This window comes from Carassius gibelio, chromosome B22 (genome assembly GCF_023724105.1).
Source record: "Carassius gibelio isolate Cgi1373 ecotype wild population from Czech Republic chromosome B22, carGib1.2-hapl.c, whole genome shotgun sequence".
NCBI classification, from domain to species: domain Eukaryota; kingdom Metazoa; phylum Chordata; class Actinopteri; order Cypriniformes; family Cyprinidae; genus Carassius; species Carassius gibelio.
In genome coordinates this window covers 26,050,796-26,063,442 of record NC_068417.1, presented here as the reverse complement: position 1 = coordinate 26,063,442, position 12,647 = coordinate 26,050,796, and the positions used below count along the sequence as shown (strand labels likewise).

The window sequence follows — 12,647 nt, the reverse complement described above, 5'->3', positions numbered from 1 at the left end:
CTGTTCAACTGCAACACCAGCTGACTGCAATATTAGAGCTTGGAATAGTCAGGACAATTTTTAATATAACTCCGACTGGATTCGTTTGAAAGAACAAGGTCATATACACCTAGGATGCTTCAAGGGTAATTAAAACACCGTCTAATTTTCATTTTTGGGTGAAATAACACTTTAAAGCCTCACTGAAACCTTACAAAGTAAAACTTTGTGTAGGTGGTGGCAGTATCTTTGCTTATTCGACTCTTATCTCAAAGATTTTCATGCATAAACAAATGCACCGTCATCCACCACTTTACCATATGTTCCTTAGTCAATCATCTTTTATTAAACACTTCTGTGCTTCCCACCTAAACCCCAAATGTTCAATCTGTATGCAAGCATCTGCTCTTTTAATACCATCACCTCATTTCACAGTTTCATTCCTTCCAGAGCTTTACCCAAGCTTGGTTAATACCACTTGGAGGAGACTCAGATGATAGTTATCTTGCTGACCTTCCTCCAAAAGCTGCAAGGACATGATTGAAAACCACTTATGATGGGCCTCACTTGTATTTCTCTATCTCTGCCTGTCATAGACAACCATACAAGTACGGACTATCACAGGAATCGCATTAGCAGAAGCCGGGGTGCTGAAAAGGGATCTCCTGTTTCTTTAAGATGGCCAAAAACACTTGTGGCTAGACTGACAGCCGCCACTGCGATTATACATTGCTCTCAGGCTTTGAGGAATGGCCTTGGGTGTCCATGCATACCAAGCTGAAGGGCCGTTCTTCAGATATGCACTTCTGATGCCAATGTCCCAGATGTCAGTTGCTCTTCTAGGTGGTGAAAGAAATCTCAACCTTATCCAATAGAAGCGCTCTAATTTCCCAGGGGACAGTTTCCGGGTAGATTGCAGCTGAAGAAGCTTGTTTGAGTCCAGCTAAAAGAGAAGACCTGACCAGAGTTTCACACAGATCACGAACTGAGTCAAAGATCCTTCATGTGCACTAATTAGAGGCTGAATTCATTAATGAGGAGACTTGAATAAATTATGAAATTATGAGGTTGGCAGCAGCTCTCTTGTGGCCAGTGACCTAATGCCCTCGCTGAATTCCCAGAAATTATTTCTCCAGAACAATGTCGCTCTGTGAAGCCTAAAGGTTATAGATAGATAGTTATTGATAGCTTCAGTACTTAATATGTATAAGATCTACATTACCATCCAATGGTTTAGTTAGTTTAAATAAGAATGTATGGTATGTGGTGTACTTTAAAAGGATAGTTCATCAAAATGTTGTTCCAAACCCGTAAGACCTTGGTTAATCTTCAGAACACAAATTAAGATATTTTTGATGTAATCCGAGAGCTTTTTGACCCATTATAGACAACAACACAACTACCATGTTCAAGGCCAATAAAGGTAGCAAGGACATCATTAAAATAGTCCATTGTGACATCACAGGTTCAACCATAATTTTATGATGCTGCAAAATTCATTTTTGTGCGCAAAGAACACAAAAATAAAGACTTTATTTAAAGATTTCTTCTCTTCTGGAGCTGTCTTCTCTGTACGCTCACGAGAGTACCATGACGCTCTCATGAACGCGTGTCAAAGACTGGCACAGAAGAGAAGAAATTGTTGAATAAGTTGTAAGTTTAGTTTTCATTGTGCACAAAAAGTATTCTTGTAGCTTCATAACTACAGATGCACCACTGATGTCACATGGACTATTTTAACGATGTCCTTACTACCTTTCGGGACCTTAAACATGGTAGTAACCTCGCTGACTACTTAGGGTCAGAAAGCTCTCGGATTTCATCAAAAATATCTTGATTTGTCTTGTGAAAATAAACCAAGGTCTTACGGGTTTGAAGCAATGTGGATGAATATTTAATGACCGAATGTTCATTTTGGGGTGAGCTATCTCTTTAACCTCACAGGCTAAGGAAGGGGAATTACTTCAGAAAAAACGTGATGAACTGAAGTATCATTATTTTTATTCTGAACCATTTTGCCTGATTATGGAGCACAGACATTATTCTTTACTCTTTACTGGTTCAGCAGGTGCTCTATGTTCATTGTGTGTCTCTGTCTCGGATGGTAATTAAGACTGACCTACCTGTTCAGTGATGTATGGCTCCTGGAGCTACAGGTGTATGTATTGCCCAGCGAGAGGATGGCGATGCCGGCCTTAATTACCCAAGTGTGCTTCGTACCAAGACTAAGCTTGTGCTTCTTGTGCTTTTTTTTAGGAAACCTGACAGCATGAAGCAGAAAAATGCCTTCCCTCCTAATTTTATCCACTCTCTGGACTCCACTCACATGATGCTGACATCACTGCATTGTTACAGGTGCTGAGCAGACTGTTTTTTACATCCCACACTCAAACGGGCTTTTAACACTGGGTTATGTGTTTAGACTTAACAACAAACCACCAATCATATATTTAAGAGTTTACCTCATTAAATATTCATAAGGTTTGTACAGTCACAGTTTCTCATGACCTGTATTTTGTTTCAAAATTACAATTGTAATATTTGTCAACATAACTGGAGCAATTAAGTTATTTTCTTCTTTAGTCCACGTTATATCTCATAAACATGCAAATAAGCACATTAACCAGGATATCAAGATTTGAAGAATGTGAAACAGAAAAACAAGAGTTTGTTTATCCAGGATTAAGAATAGAAACAACTGAAACTACTTTCTTATGACATATATGATAGAAAATATATTTAGATTTACATGTTTGTTTAATATGCAGATCTGAGTTTAATGTTTTTTTAATACTTTTTGTGACCTAAAATGATTAGTAGACCAGGGCCCATATTCACAAAACATTTTATCTTACCACTAAGAGTTCTCCTTAATAGCAGTTAAAAAAACTATTCACAAAGCTGCTGTGACCAACTTTTACTAAAGAATAGACAGAAGTTTAAAGCTAAGAATAAGGCCAAGGTTGACCTCGTTGCTATGGATGCATACTTATTAATTATGCATACAGTGATTGGCTGATAGTCTCTGACAGAGATTTGTTCATGGAAATATTGTAGCGATAATCCATATTCAAATGAAGGTTTAAAAATAAAAATGTTTATTGCCACATTCAAATAAAGATTTTAAAAGGCAGTATAAGTGATGCTAATTAAACAATTATATATTCAGCTTTTTGTCAGCCTCTTACATGTATGTTTCTCAAAAACAGTTAGTGGATATGCAAATATGCAAACAGCATTTTAATTAACAGAGAAGAATAATCATGGCTAAGACATGCAAACGTAAAAAAAACTGGACACAAGAGCGGCTTTTAGTCTTTGCCCAACTGTTACATGAAAACAAGGATATAATCAAAGGACTATTTGAATTTTGGGTAACCTCCAAAACAAATGGTCATACCTTTTAAAAAGGTTGTTATCATCAAATATTTTTTAAAAAAATGTTACGTTCAGAGACAGAATGCCGGCAACAGACACTTTAGGAATAGTTTGTGGTTCGGTCTTAGTGATTTAGGAGTCCTCTTAATTTCTTAGTTTTAGAGCTAAAAGGCTTTGTGAAATAATCTTAGAGTCTTAAATTTAGGATTGACTCCCATCATTTTTAAGATTTTCTCCTAAATCTGCGAGTTATGAGCTACTTTAAGTCCAAAGATGTTTTGTGAATTTGGGCCCAGAAATATAAAGTATGCATAATGAATGATAATATAATATAATATAATATAATATAATATAATATAATATAATATAATATAATATAATATAATATAATATAATATAATATAATATAATGCTTTTATAATTGACGATGATAATACTAATGCATATAAACATTTTATTATTATTGATAACTATTACTATTAGTAATCCAAATGAAAATTGAATTTTAATAAATAATATTTTAGTATAAAATAACAATTATTTGTAATGTGTATATATTTAATAATAATACATCTTATAAAATATATAAATTATATTAACAAGTCATTATTATTAATACCAACAATAATAGTATTAATATTGTATAATAGTAAGATATTCATTATTATTATTAATAATAATCACACTTCATATATCACACTAGCATATTATAGCATAATATTGATAACAATAAATTATCCCAGGTATTTAATAACAACTAATACATAATACAGTAAAATAAACTAATACATTACTAATACATAAATATGTAATAATACATTTTATAATATATAAATTATATTAACAATATTATTCATTATTTTTGTAGTTATTTGTTGTTGTTATTTATTTTTATTTTTATTAATTTTTTTATGTGGTATGTACATTTTCCTGTTTTCTTCAATCTTGCAGGGCTGGTCTGACGTTTGTGTCCGTCCATGACTGTTATTGGACCCATGCTGTGACGGTGGACATCATGAACAGGGTGTGTAAGGAACAAAGTGTTCACTGCCGAATATATTTCAACGGTATTCTTTCAGCAGGAATGACTAAGCGGCCCAGCCATGTCAGCTTAACGGCCAGATGTTTGCATGCTGAGTTCACCATATGTCCAATAACCAACCCTGTCAGCGTGGGTTATTTTGGTACTGAATGGCCACACCGCTCATCATCTCAACTGAAGCATTTTTTGGAAAGCTGCCATTAACTAGACTTATCTTCAAATACAAAAAACCTTATTTACTTTAGCATTTAATTTAATTTACCTGATCTGTTTTAGAACTATTTTTTTCTTTTGGTTTGATAATCATTTCCCCAAAAATGAAAGTTATGTCATCATTCCCTCACCATCATGTTGTTTCACCGGCTTTACTTACTTAACAGTCACCTTCATTAGATAAGCTTAACCTCCATGTGACACTTGCGATGAACTTCTGAAGCGTAATAACTCCAGCTATTCTTTCAAACCATATTCAGCTGTCTGAATTGAGACTCTTCTTGGACTTTTATCTTTTCCCATCCTTCTCTCCTTCTGTGAGTGGACTATTGTCTGCGAGTCTTTCCCTGACATGCTTTGTGACCACAGATTCCTCTTAAAATGGGAAAGTTCAAATAGAAGAGAGGTGAAACGTCTGAGGGAAAGGGGAAGCGAGAGGGAGATAGCATTGAAGTCGGCGCATTAATGTGCATAATGATTGACTGAGTGCTCTTTGTCGCTCCTCAGGTGTGTCGTGAGCAGTTTGTGGCTCTGCACAGTCAGCCCATTCTAGACGAGCTGTCGGGGTTTCTTCTAAAGAAGTATTGCAGCAGGCCACCGTAAGTCCCATTGCACAGTCAGTTTTTAACGTCTAAATGGTATTTAACTATTATGGTAAGTAGTTAGATACTCAACTGCTAGCTACTAGGGATGTACTCAAGGAAAAATGATAGACTCTAAAAAATAATATAAAAAAATAGGTTGTAATTGTTTGTAAATATCAAATAATGAGAGATAAAAAATAATTTTCATGTTAAGGCCGATAACCGATAAATGACCGATATTATGCTACTTTCTTTAAAAAAGAAAGAAAGAAAATGAACACCTAAAAAGAAAATAAAGAAGCCAATAAGGTCATTAACTGATAAATGGCTGATATTATAAATCTATGGTATTTTCTTTTTAATAAACACCAATAATTGCTGTATCTTTCTGTTTATGGCCAATAACTGATACATAGCCAATATTACAAATCTATAGTGCTTAAAGAAAATTCATACACACTTAAACAGTGTGTATAAATACTTTGTGGTTCGAACTAAATATCAAATATTGGCAGAAAAAAAAATAATTTCAACATTAATGCAGATAACTCATAAATAAATGCTTGGATCCTAAAAGTTAATTTGTAATAGACAGAAACCATTAAATATCCAATATGGACTGAAAAATATTCAATATCAGGTCATACTGATACATTTTAAAATATATATTATTTAACCACTTAAATGCTATCTAAATGAGTACAGATATACAAAATTTGGCCATATACCAATAATTACAGTATCTTCCTGTTTATGGCCAATAAATGATACATAGCCGATATTACAAATATATAGTGCTTAATGAAAATTCATACACACTTTAACAGTGTGTATAAATACTTTGTGGCTAGAATTAAATATCAAATATTGGTCTAAATATTTTCCCTTTAAATTTGTCCAAATTAAGTCTTTAGCAATGCATACCAAATTACTGATCAAAAATAAATTTTTGCTATATTTATGGTAGGAAATTTACAAAATATCTTCATTGAACGAGATCTGTACTTAATATCCTAATGATTTTTGGCATAAAAGCAAAAGCTATACAGTGTATTTTTGGCTATTAATACAAATATACCCAAGAGACTTAAGACTTGTTTTGGGGTCCAGGGTCAATCTATTCTGCTTTCAGTAAAAAGGGATTAAAATAGTACATTAAATCAAAAAAATTTATGCTGCAACTGAATTAAAAAAAGAAATCTCTGGAAATAATTAAATGTCTAATTTTGGCCAATGAATATTTAAATTCGGCCTACAGATAAACCTTAATATTTTTTTTTCCACTCTCACAGGGTTATATCCAAACCAAAGAAGTTTGAAGAGCACTATAAGATGGCACAGCTTTTGGCTAGTGTTCCTCAAACAGGTGAGTTAAACCCTGAGCACTGCAGCCGTCACTTTCGGACACACAGGCGGGCTTCTCGACCTCATCCGATCGACAGCTTGTCAGGTTTAAGGCAGCTTTTTACCGTTGCGTAACGTCGCACCATCTCGCCGAACCGCACATGTGATTTTATGTTCATCAGTGAGATAGATTTCATTAAACTGATGACAGTTAATTCTGTCAACTGGTTAATCTGTTTACGTAACACGAGCCGGAAGGAAAAGCCCTGGACAACATGAGCACATTTACAGCAGAATCACACACATCTGGCACATCAAATCGCTAATTCATCAGGGACAATACTGAGGGGGTGCTTTTACAACATGTTTAAAAAACTCAACATCAATAAAAACAAGCAATAAGATGGTTCATACACCATATAACAGTGATACATTCACTGATTTTATTTCTGTAATATTATTTATATAGTTTTGAAAAGCGTGCTACTAGAGTCAGGCTCTGTATTCTTCCAGGACTCCTCCTTATTTTCACTAATGAAATTGTCTGCCTGAGGAGTGTGTGTCCATCCATGTGTGTCCCATAGGCCCGAGCTCCTCTGCTCTGTTCTTCATAACAAATAGACATCTTGTGCGCAAGCAAGCAGACCACCCTCTAATGTTTGCATGAGTCAGTCGCTGCTAAACTGCCTAAGTGTTTTATCTACATTAATACCTCCTTTCATGTTTCTAGAACAAATTAAATTGATTAGAGTTGAATGGATTGATTATGTAGAGTGGCGTGGTATTTTTTTAATGTCTAAAAAAAATTTTTTAATTGATTTTTGGGTTCTACATTTTTTTTCAATTAATTACAGTTGCTTATTGTGCACAGTAGCACATTTTTTTTTTTTAAATTTTGGCAATTTCATGACCGCTACATTTGAAAATAATTGTAAATATATAAAAAAACATGTTTCTTGATCACCAAAACTTTTGAAAAAAATTTCAGCTTTGCCACTACAGGAATAAATTACTTTAATTACCTTTAATTAAAAACTGGAAATAATGAAACACTATAAACTATAAGGGCAATATACAATAAATTATTGATATTATAAAACTATTCTGCTTTTGTTAAAAAGGACAAGTATAGTACAGTAAGGGTGTGTTCACACTTGTCATATCTGGTTCGATTAAAAGTATGAATGCTGCCATCAGAACCCTGATGCACACCAAACAAGCCGACCGAGACCACTAAAAAGATAAGTCTCCGTTTGCTTACAAACGAACTAGTGCTGTCAAATGCTTAATCACGTCAAAATTAAAAGTTTTTGTTTATATGTGTACTGTATATTTATTCAATCATATATATATATATATATATATATATATATATATATATAAAATGCATATCGTAAATATATTTAATATATAAACATGACATATTTTTTTTAAATATATGCATGCATATGCGTGTATTTACAGTATATTTGCCTAATAATTAAACATAGAATACACACACACAAATCATGTAAAAAATATATATATATATATTTTGTATGCAATTAATCGTGACTAGTTGTCTGACACCACTAAAACGAAATATGAATGCAACACCAACCAAATACGTTTAAACAAACCAAAACCAGTGTGTAATGACAAGATGTGACGCTATGCAACATGATTTGATGATGCAAAATGAGCGTGTATACAAAACAAAATGAACAGTGAGCAGATAAACAAGGAGATAAACAGATTTTTATGAGCTCTTCGTGAGTTCGCATATGATGAGATAATCACGTTTTGCACAAAAATAATATGCAGTGCAACTGTTTTCAAAACTGCTAAAAAAAATTTAAAAAAATCAGCTTTGCCATCCAAGGAATAAATTGCATTTCGAAATATATTTATGTAGAAAACTGTCATTTTAAACTAAAATAATATTTCACAATAGTTCTGTTTTTCCTGTATTTTGCTCAAATAAATTCAGCCTTGATGAGCATAAGAGACTTAATCTATATAGACTTAACATCAAAGCTATATAATTACAAAATAAATTGTACTCCAGTCTGGCTCTTGTGGTTTAAATGACTAAATGAGTGCTAAAATCAACTGTTCTGTTCATTGTTACTGTACATATTCCATCCTTAAAGAGCATAATTATGTATTTTCTCTCTCGTAGGTGATTTTGACCTGGAGAAGGTGAAAGAATCGGTGTATTTCTTTAGCTGAGGAGCGTATCATGAGCTGACTGACAGCTTTCATCCGGAGGCTGAGAGCCCTCCACAGACCTCATCAAAACAGATTGCTGCTTTTTACTACATCGAAAAGTGTGCGTGACTGAGACTAGATTGATTGATCTGGTAGATAAGTGAGTGTGCGTGAGCAAGTTTGTGTGTGTGTGTCTGTCTGTCTTGTCATATTATCATAAAGACATCACTTAAGCACTGAAGCAGAGTTCTTGTGGAGGGGAACAGGAGTCGCCCCTGTCTCCTCTCGGTATGGAGTGAGAACGCGCTCTCGGCAGGGCTCTGATCCACTCCTTTACTTCTGAGTGCTAACACGGAGCTGATTAACCACATGATTCTGGCTCTCATCGATTTCAAGGCAGCCCCGTCTGAAAGGCCCTCTCTGACATTTCCACTTGGACATGATTTACTCCCAGCATCCCCCCACAGCTGGCGGCTCTCACATTTCACAGCCAGCAAAGAAACGCGAGGATATTTATGATAATAGAGCACCTTTAGGAGTATTTGGGGAAAACTGTAGATGACGTGTGACCCTGTGCCATCATTTTTTTTTAAGGACTCGAGAGCACTGTGTTATATGATCAGAGGCATTTTGATCTGTTGGGTGCTTGTCGGAGAATGTACACATGGCATTCGGCAAGAAATAAAGTCAATATTTTTGCACTCTGGGTCGGCGAAAGGTTAATTGTTATTGAAAGTTTTAAGACCCAATACCTTGCTTCAGCAGCTTGCTTTCTGTTTTCTGGATATTGAAAGCGTTTTATTACAAAAGGCAATTCGAAACAAAACCAATCCAATGCAGGGCTACACTTGATTACACGAGAATTGACGTCAACGGACCTGCTCATTTCCTGCCATCTCCAACAACCTCTGCGTGGGACGTTACCCTTACAATGATAATAGCTTGTGGGCTTAAAGCTGTGTGCCGCCACATAATGTTTTTAGACACTTAACGGCCAATGTTTCCTCAGTTTAGAGGTGAAGGAAATTCAATTTACCTGAGTCGAGTTTGCAGTGCGGGCAGATAAACACATTTTTGAACAGCAGTCACCAGTGTAATGTGATTCAGAAGCAAGTGACTCTTATGAAGTAAATCTTTAAAATAAAACAATAGCTAGGTTTCCATGTTACCAAACACCCTGTTGTAATACGCATTTTGAAGTACCGCATGACGAGTGATTGCATTTTGGTTGAGAATGAAAATCATGTTGACGTCAGTTATCGAGTAAAAATCCCTAAAATGAAATTAAATCCTAAGTGGAATGAATCACTAGCAGTGCTGAATCATCTAATTTTTGATTCACTGAACCACAAATCATTTCTTGCTTTAGTTGAAATGAAGCAAGAAATGTTTTGTGTACTTAACCAAGTTGAGTTTGTCTCTGAACTGATTCCTTTAATGAATCACTCAAAGAATTTAGAAGTTTTAATTTACTGCTAATCAGAGTTGAATTTGCATTGGAATTCAGATAAACGTCTTTCTAAAGCACACTTTCCCGTGTGAAATGATTCACAAACTAGTGACTCATCTGAACTGATTCTGTTGATGAATTACTCTTTTAAACAGAATCCTTAGCTGAATCATCTAAATCACTGAACCACAAGTCATTTCTTTCAGCCAGAGATTCTCGTCATTATGCAGATTTCACTGCAAAAGAATCAAGATTGCTCTCGAATCTAGTGATTGGATGAAACTCCACTTAATCATTCATAAGATGGCTCAAACTCTTTAGAAGCTGTCTGAGAAGTCACTTAAAGCAATGACCTACAAGAGGAAAACGTAATTTTCTTAAAGACGCAGCACTTTTATAATCATGTAATCACTTTGCTAAACCATCATTGTGGACTACTGCATATATAAATTGATGTATGAATGCATAACAGCCTACAATTTTATGCAACAGATGTTTCAATCAGTTGGAAGAACCATGTTTGAACCCATTTTAATGAAGTAAACTTTATATTTCTGTTGACACTTTTTTTTTAATGCTTGCTACCATTCCCAACAGCATACTACAATAAAATCAAAGCTTTTTGCTTCATTAGGTACCTGTAATAGGGCTACATTAGACAAATTTCCCTTGTAGGACACGCATGGATGGATATGAGATGAGCAGATACCTTTTAGCCCAATGACTGAAGTGGCCATCTCAGAAGTTATGACTAAAATAGAGATAAAAGCTTAGCTCATTTAGCTGAATTCATTATTATTTCCCTGTTGATGTGGTTACTTCTTCTGCTCCTTATGTCCCAAACATTACTAATGGAACTAAAAGATGACTGCATGCCAAAAAAAAAAAAAGTAATGCACTTCAGAATTGTGGGTTTTGTGTTTTGTCTTGGAATTTAAATCAAGGGTTCACCATGTCACCTGTTTCTGACCTGATATAATGAAGTCAATTAAGCAGTAAGTAAATTTCACCCTGGCCCATCATTATACATCTTTATTTCACGCAAAGCTGCAAAACAACCCCAGGCTCTTGTAACATCCTTATTAATAGAACACTGTTTAAGTAGCTTGACCACAAGATGTTTTGAATGTTTATTCAAACAAAACTGCAGAATTGCTGCTAAAAACATGGCTCTTTAGTCAATATAGTCCTGAAAAAATAACCAGAGATGGTATGGTTAAATGATGATAAATGAAATGGATGTGGTGTTGTAAAAGTTAACATGCCCTCCAGACAAACGTTTCATAATAATAATAAAAAATCTCCTCTACCATAATGCATAGTATAACTTGGTGGTACTTTGTGGAACATGTGTTTTCTTAATGATAACTCCAACTAAGACAAAATATTTTGTCATGAACTTTATTGCTAGAATTATTACTTAGAATTTGGCAAAAAAAAGTAACACTTGGCATATCTTGAATAAAATCAGCATCTGTTTTGGTGCAAAATTAAATTGAGGATAAAATTAAAATAAGCTATAAGGGTTTTTTTATTTTCTTTTTTTTTATCAGCTTATGGGGCGGCACTGGTTTGTGCACAGCAAAGTCTGCAGGGAATCATTTAAAACTATTTTTACAAGGGAAAGACATTATGATTCTATTCAAAGTAATCATAAATGAACTTCACACCCTGCATACGAACAGCCTGATGATATTTTCAACCATCTGCCCATTTTGTTCTTTGTTAGAAGACATAACCGTTCAATTCAAGCTTTCCTTTGTCTCCAGGATGCCAATAGCAAAAAGGAGAAGCCTATAGTCTCTTTCAAGCTGTGAAATGGTAAGTAACAGCAGAATATAAATAGGTTTTCAAGAATTCAATGACTGAGAAGACATCAGACCTCATTTAGGTAGCCATGGCAAGCAAGTTATTTAGTGCTCCAAAACAACAGATAGTGGAGCGACTCGTCATCGCCTGATGGATCTCGTCACATCTCAGAGGAGGGGGGTAATCGCCGTCAATGTACACACTTGCTTAACCTCACTAGCTTTCTAAAATGTCCAGTCCCCCTCAACTGCTTAGGCTTTAAGAATTAAGTCATATTCTTGTGCATTATTTGTGAGGGAGGACGATTTTCACAAACAGGACAAAGCCACAATCTTTAAAATAAATAGTTAATTAATTATGAACCTGACCTTTGAGAACAAAGCTACTTAAGTCCTTTGTAATTAAGACTTAAGTGCATTTGAATGCACCAGATAAGGGCAAATGAGTTTCCCTGTCGTCAAACTTTATACTTCAGCAGCATAATCAGCTTGAAATTTATGTGGTATTCACTTCCATGAACCTTAATTAGGAAACTATTGGTTCATTTAATCATTCCAACGCTAAGTCAAGAGAAAAATGCTCTGTTGTGGGACAGCTAAGAAAAACACATTTGGTCACACACACACACACACAGTATGTTTAGTCAAAATCAAGGCAA

The 12,647-nt window shown here is 34.7% G+C and overlaps 1 protein-coding gene across 1 annotated transcript in view; it reads left to right on the top strand.

Annotated features, from left to right (window-relative positions):
- LOC127988579 (DNA-directed RNA polymerase, mitochondrial) overlaps positions 1–10,808 on the top strand; it is a 51,180-nt gene extending 40,372 nt beyond the window's left edge. Inside the window, exons 16-20 of the mRNA XM_052591357.1 lie at positions 2,236–2,334; positions 4,309–4,381; positions 5,120–5,211; positions 6,489–6,562; positions 8,702–10,808. Of these exons, the coding sequence (XP_052447317.1) occupies positions 2,236–2,334; positions 4,309–4,381; positions 5,120–5,211; positions 6,489–6,562; positions 8,702–8,751 (388 nt within the window). The 3' untranslated portion in view covers positions 8,752–10,808. The remainder of the gene's footprint in view (positions 1–2,235; positions 2,335–4,308; positions 4,382–5,119; positions 5,212–6,488; positions 6,563–8,701) is intronic.
- The last annotated feature ends 1,839 nt before the right edge of the window (positions 10,809–12,647 follow it).